This window comes from Orycteropus afer, unplaced genomic scaffold, assembly GCF_000298275.1.
Source record: "Orycteropus afer afer isolate SDZICR_OR568_19922 unplaced genomic scaffold, OryAfe1.0 scaffold00575, whole genome shotgun sequence".
Classification (NCBI taxonomy): Eukaryota; Metazoa; Chordata; class Mammalia; order Tubulidentata; family Orycteropodidae; genus Orycteropus; species Orycteropus afer.
In genome coordinates, this window is record NW_006922162.1 from 292,570 (window position 1) to 299,459 (window position 6,890).

The 6,890-nt window shown below is 42.6% G+C and overlaps 1 protein-coding gene across 1 annotated transcript; it reads right to left on the reverse strand.

The window, feature by feature from the left end:
* Positions 1–455: 455 nt before the first annotated feature.
* Positions 456–5,335, reverse strand: PGBD2 (piggyBac transposable element derived 2). The gene is made up of 2 exons (XM_007956143.1): positions 5,319–5,335; positions 456–2,217 (listed from the first exon to the last, which is right to left on the reverse strand). Exons 1-2 carry the CDS (start codon positions 5,333–5,335, stop codon positions 456–458), a joined length of 1,779 nt encoding a protein of 592 aa, XP_007954334.1.
* Between the last annotated feature and the right edge of the window lie 1,555 nt (positions 5,336–6,890).

Here is a 6,890-nt window from a genome sequence, read left to right on the forward strand (position 1 = left end):
AGTATCACTACGGAAGTAGATCGCCCAATCTTCCTTCCAAGGAGTGGCCTTCTGGTTAACAGTCAAATGCCTTAGACACTATGCCACCAGAGCTCAAGAGGCTCATAACCTGAAATGAGTAAAAGTATAAAATACAGATTTCCAAACATTTGAAATTCCTAGCACAAATAATACTGACTTATATTACATGGAGGCATAATAGAAAGAATAAAAAAGATAATTATAATAGTGATGGAGAGAAAATATAAAACTAAAGCATCAGAGATTCTTTTTTTTTCTTCTCCACAACATCCGAATATGACAGACATGCTCTAACTATTACTTATAATTAGTTGTAAACATTTCACTGAAAAAACAAAATAATCCACTGAGCATATAGCAGGAAACCCTTCAGTGTCTCTTCCAGCCAACTCTGGAGTACAGCTCCTCTCTGCCCCAGCACCTTCTTCGTGGCATCACCTGATGTGGTACTCCCGAAAGCACTTAGCATGGACGCCCTTCTGGCACTTCTCACACCGAGTGTTGGTCTGAGAGTGGCAAAGGGCACAACGGGTCCTCTTGTCCTGGTGAATGATCCAATGGCCAATCATATCAAAGCGGCTCTCAGTTTCCAGCCGCCTGCTTCGCCTTCCTTGGGATGATGTGTCAGCATTGCTTTCCAGATAAACGCAGGCAACATATCGCCGGAAGGCAAGGAGGTCCACCTGGGCATCTTCACAGCAGATCCTGTGCAGCTGCCATGCATTGTTGAGGGCAGCATCAATGATGTAGCCAATGAAGCTTGAGTACCACTTCATGCCCCGGATCTTCACCTTGTACTTGGCGATGTTCTGGTCCATGCGCCCAACACCCCCTACCTTCTCTTGGTACAGCCTCACCAGCAATGGCTGGTGGACCTGGGTCCGCGTCTTGGCAGCCCCTGAACAACGACTCGTGAGCCTCACAGGCTCTATGCCTACCGCATTGGAACAGATGTTGACCATGTTGCTGTCATGCCAGCGGCAAACAATGATCTCCTCACTCTCATCAACCTTGTAATCAAATGAACCCCTCTTCATTTTTTTCAGTTCTCTGGGATCTTTGAGGGGACATCTCTCAGTCCTATACTCACGGACAGTTCCTGTGGCCTTCACCCCCTTTTTCCTCAAAATGGACATTAGTTTGATACTTGTAAAAACCTTGTCAAAAAATATGTGGTATGGCAGACAGCCTCGCTCCTGAAGTGCATTCACAAACTTTATCACCATACTACCTCCTAAATCCAAACCCTTGTCAGGCTTGGTGAACAATGTGCCCTGAGAGGGCTCAAACCACACCAAATAGCCTCTGCTGGTCGTCCCACACCAAATCTTGTAACCAAGCCGGACAGGCTTTCCTGTGCGCAGCTGCTTGGATCCCCGGTGCCCAAAGTACTCACACATGGACTCACCAAAGCTATAAAATTCTTCCAAAGGTGCATGCTTCTGGAAATTGCAGTTCATCCGGACAATGAGAGGCCTGACCTTGGCAAACCTATCACTTTCATCAAGTTCATTGTTATCTGCAAAATGCAAGTAGGAGAAAATCAATTCAAACCTGTCCCTTCTGATTGCATCAGCCACAAGGTGGTGATGTGAATCAGGAGATGTTTCCCAAAACATCCTTCTCCTTGGATAGGAGATATACCCACTTAAAATCAAAATGCCCAAAACACACTTCAATTCCTGGGCTGTGAGACCCAGGTTGACATTTTTCTGCCAAGCATAACGATTGGTTTCATTAACAATGAAATTAATTGTACCTTCATCAAAAAATAATTCAAAGAGTCCTACAGGACTCAGTTCCTGACTTTTGAGATACTCAATATGAGGATCTGATGCTGTCCAACTGCTAAAGTTGGGCTGGAGATCTCTTTTGGTCCAAACACGCTGAGGTTCAACTATGCTCTTCTGCCTCTTCTTTGCTGGCTGCAGCTCCAAGTCTTCATTATCTTCCCCAGTACCAGAATCCTCAGACACCACGGTAGCATGGAGCATGCTCCCTGGCAGGTGAGTTCCATGCCGGCTGTCTTCATCACCTGAGTCCTCATCGGTGAAGTCCCCAGAAGCATTCTCAGGTGGTGAGATGAAAATCTCTTCCTTGTCATTGCTAGTCTCTTCTTCCTCCAGAGCATTCAGAACCTCAAGAAGCTTAACAGACTTTACCTTTGAGCTGGCACCTCTACCAGCAACAACACCTCTGCAACAACAGAAAACAGAATCAGAGAGGTAAAGGCAGCAGTCTCTGCAGCATGCAGGGAAGCCAATTTCTCAGAAAATAAATAATAACAATAAAACACCAGCCAGTAAATTGGGTGTGCTTGCCAGAAAGCATCTTAGCTTGAGCAGCAACCCAGATCTGGCATCACTGGGCACAGGTAGCAGGTAAGGAATTTTGCAGATAAACACAGATTGGTCTTCTAAATGCGGGAATATTTTTATAATGGAGTCATTTTAAAGAGGCATTATATACTTCATTTTCTTTTTAAGGAGTCCCAAGAAATGAAATTGGTTAACACACTTGGCTGCTAACTGAAAGGCTGGTGATTCAAGTCCACACAAAGATGCCTCAGAAGAAAAATCTGGTGATCTACTTCTGAAAAATCAGCCACCAAAAACCCTATGGAGCACAGGTCTACTCTCACACACAGGAGGTATGACATGACATGACTCTGACATGAGTCAGAGTCAACCCAATGGCAACTGGGTACTGTTTTAAGTGGTTTTCTTCTTAAAGTGTTCTAAAAAAATAATAGAAGCCCCTGGGTGATGCAAACAGTTAATCACTGAACTACTAGTTAAAACGCTGGCAGTTCAAGCTCACTCAAAGGCATTTCAGAAGACAGATCTGTCAATCTGCTTCTGAAAGGTCACAGCCTTGGAAACCTTATGGAATAGTTCTACTCGGCACACACAGGGTCACCATGAGTCAGAACTGACTCAATAGCAACTAACCAAAAAGAAAAAACAGATGATCCCCTCTAGTGAAAAACCAAGATTCCACTACCATCACCACATATAACAGTAACTGCCAAAAGGAAGCCCTGGGCACTGGACTGACACTGCATTGTTGTCCTCTCATGCAGTGGCCTAGTAGCTTTGCTTTCTTTCTTTCTTTTTTTTTTTGCTGCCTATATATATACACACACATATATATATATATGTGTGTGTGTGTGTGTGTGTATATACACACACACACATATATAGGGAGCTCTGGTGGCATAGTGCCTAAAGAATTTTACTGCTAACCAGAGACTGAGGATTCAAACCTACCAGCCATTGCTCAGAAGGAAGGTTGGGCACTTTACTTCCGTAGTGATAATGCCTCAGAAACCCAAGGAGAGATCGCTATGAGTCGGATAGGACTTGACAGCAGTGAGTTTGGTTTGGTTTTTTACACGTATATTTTAATTTTTATTGTTATTTGGGTGAAAGTTTACAAAGCAAATTCATTTTCCATACAGCAGTTCAGACACATTTTGTCTCATGACATTGACCGTAATTCCCCACAATGCAACCACTCTTCTCCCATTTCCTTACATAGTAGCTTTGCTTTCTTGCTTCTGTCTTATGTTTCTTTCCTTTCTCTTATACCTTTGACAAGTATGTTTCCTTTCTTTCCCAAGTTCTCAAATTCTATCTGAACTCTCACTACCCAAATTCATGAGCTGAACAGATTCAGATAGATTTTCAAATGGCTCCCCCATGATATCTGATACGTGACTACCTGCTAACTGCAATTCAGAAGCCAAATAAATTTAGAAAATATGGAAACCCCTGCTATTCAAACTCTCACCTTCTGAACATAGGAACCAAATATATGATGAGAAAGACTTGTATTTATAAGCACCCTGCATGAATGGGCAAGCCCCACTCCCAGACTGCACAGCCGTTAGGTCTAATTGGCGATGATAAACAACAGATCAGCAAATAAATAAATATACAGAATGATGTCAGGCAGCAATAAGTGTCATCCTGGATAATGAATGGAGTGCAGGTGATGGTACTATTTCAGACAGTATGAAAGGAGCTCTGGTGGCATAGGGCCTAAGGCATCTGACTGCTAACCAGAAGGCTGGCGACTCAAACCCACCAGGCACTCCTCAGAAGGAATTGGGGCGATCTACTTCCATAGAGATATCACCTCAGAAACCCAGGGAGGGGTCACTATGAGTCGAATCGACTCAATGGCAGTGATCTTGGTTTGGTTTGGTCTAGTCAGGGAAGGCCTCACTGGGAAGATGAGCTGATAGAACTGAGCCCTGAAGATGGCTGAAGCTAGCATGTTCCAGGCAGAGTTCCAGGCACAGACCTCTGGGATTGTGGGTCTTGAAAGCTAGAGAAAAGCCAGGAGGCCAGCAAGGCTGCAGACACACACAGGCATGACAGTGAGGGGAGGTACTCCAAGCAAAGGTACAAAACACCAGAGCTCATGGACAGATATATATGAGCATGGCCATGAGATGGTCAGACCCAGTTTGTAAACAGGTCAGTTTGCACTCTGCTATGAACACTATGGTTGCTGCCTTGTGCCCACCACTGGACCCCAACCTCTATGAGAAAAGTCCTTCCTGTCCAGAGGAAGGATGCAGGTTTATGACAACTATATTACTGCAGACCCTGCCCAGAGACTTTGAAATTGAAGTGACATTACAGATCCATTCAAACATCACATGCTGGGTGCTGTGGTTCAGGAGGGTTAACGTCCAGGCACATTAGGTATTCATAAAACTCTTCATGGGCCAACAAGGTAAACCAGCCTGTAAGGGAGTTAAAACCAGAAATGCTTCCTACTGTTCACCTCGGAAAAAGATAGTGTTCTTGAAAGACAGGAACAGGCACTAGCCATCTTCCCTTCACACTCCATCACCAGTCTCATCCAGTACAGATATGCCTCCTGACCCAGGGTCTCTGCCAGTCTTACCAGCCCACAGACCTTACAAACACTTTCTGCACGTGACTGGCTATTCAAATATTGGGCATGGAAAAGCCTGTAGGGACTAAGGAAACCCCAAAGGCAATCATCTGGGTTTTTAAAAAATGAAAAGTAAATTGTATTTCTTAGATCAAGGGTAGACACTGTTGTTTCACAGCCACTCCCGCACCAAATACACCTCTCGTCTGCCTCAACTTTTCTCCCTTCTCCCTTTTTCTATTCTCTCTCTTCTATCTACACTTCCTGGACAATGACTGCTCAGTGAGATCAGCCAGATTCAGAGCTAAAAATGTCATCAACTTGGCCTTTTAAAAACACAGACGAATAAATACTTTCAGAAAGTATTCAGAGAACTGCAGTCCTACCTTGAGGCTGAAGCCATGATGAACTGGGAAGAATAAGTTGTCTTTACTCACAGTCTAAGAATCTGGAAGATAATGAAAGCCAATTTTAAAAGTTCCTATCTTAATAAGCAAGGGAATAGTGTCTTTTTACAATTTAAGAAAAAAAAAAAACTTAAGGCCCCTTATTTCACATATTATTTATTTAACAACATTAACTTCATATGTTTTTGAGAGCCTGGAAACGACCTACAGGAGCTTGGTAGGTTAGAAGTAGCAATGTCAGTCAGAGGGAAATGGATAGAATATCTCAGGAAATATTGCCTGGTCAACTGGCTAGCCAGAGTGGAAAAGAGAGAGTGCCTCCATCTTACACCTCACACCAAAATATATTCTAGAGCAGAATTTCTCATCTTGAGAACTATTGACAGTTGGGACTAGAGAATTTTTTGTTATGTGGGAGAGTAAGGGGGTGGGTGAAGGATGCCCTGTGTATTGTAGAAAGATGAGCAGCATCCCCGGGGTCTACCCACCAGATGCCAGTAGTACCCCTTCCCCAGCTGTGACAACCCAAAATGTCTAGATATTTCCAGATGTCCCCAAGGGACAACTTTTCCACTCTACTCAGCATCTCTGCCCTAGAGGAATTATTGTGTGCATGTACCAAGAAACATGAAGAAGAATGCTCACCACAGCACTGTTTATTTACAACAGCAAAAAGGAAAAAAAAAAAAACTAGAAACAACTCAAGTAGTCATTAAGGAAAGAGTGGATGAGAACTTGCACAGATGAACCTCAAAAAGACACTGAGCCAACAAAGAAGTCACAGAATACTTGCCATATGATTTCATTTTATAAAGACCAAAAAGTTAAGTGAAACTAAACTAAAATTTATTCTCTGGAAATATATACATGCACATGGTAAAACTATAAAAAGAAAGGAAATGACTAAGACAAACTTACAGACAGTGGTTACCTATGAAGATAAAAGACTCAATTGGGACAGATACACAGGGGGCTTCTAAGGTTTTGATAAGGTTCTAGTTTTTAACTAGGTGGAATATGCAAAGTTGTTTCATTATTCTTCAAATTGTGTCTACGTGGGCTGTTAGTATGATTTGTTGCAATGGGTTCATTTTCCTCCATGGCCTAACCCTTCACTATCATGCCTATTGTGAAACTGAAACAGATAAAGCAAAGCAGAGTTAGAACATAAACAGAAGAGAATCCAGGGTCACACCAACTGGACTCTGGCTCCATGATACCAAGATAATGTAGGAATCATCAGCATTGTTGGCCATAACTCATGACCCCACAGAAGCTAGAGATTCCAATGTAAGGATATGTTGATTTTTAATTCCATGAACCCTTCTGTGAGACATCTTGCCACAATGGGGGAATTCAAAGGAACTGAGCTGTATTTTGTTCACTTCACCCAGATTCCAATCAAAAAAAAGATTCATATCAAGTAATCATATTCTTAAAGATGCCAGAAACATATCTGGACTGTGAAAGATAATTACTTACCTTTTTTTTTTTTTTAATTGTGATTTGGGTGAAAATTTACAGAGCAAATTCACTTTCCATACAGTTCAC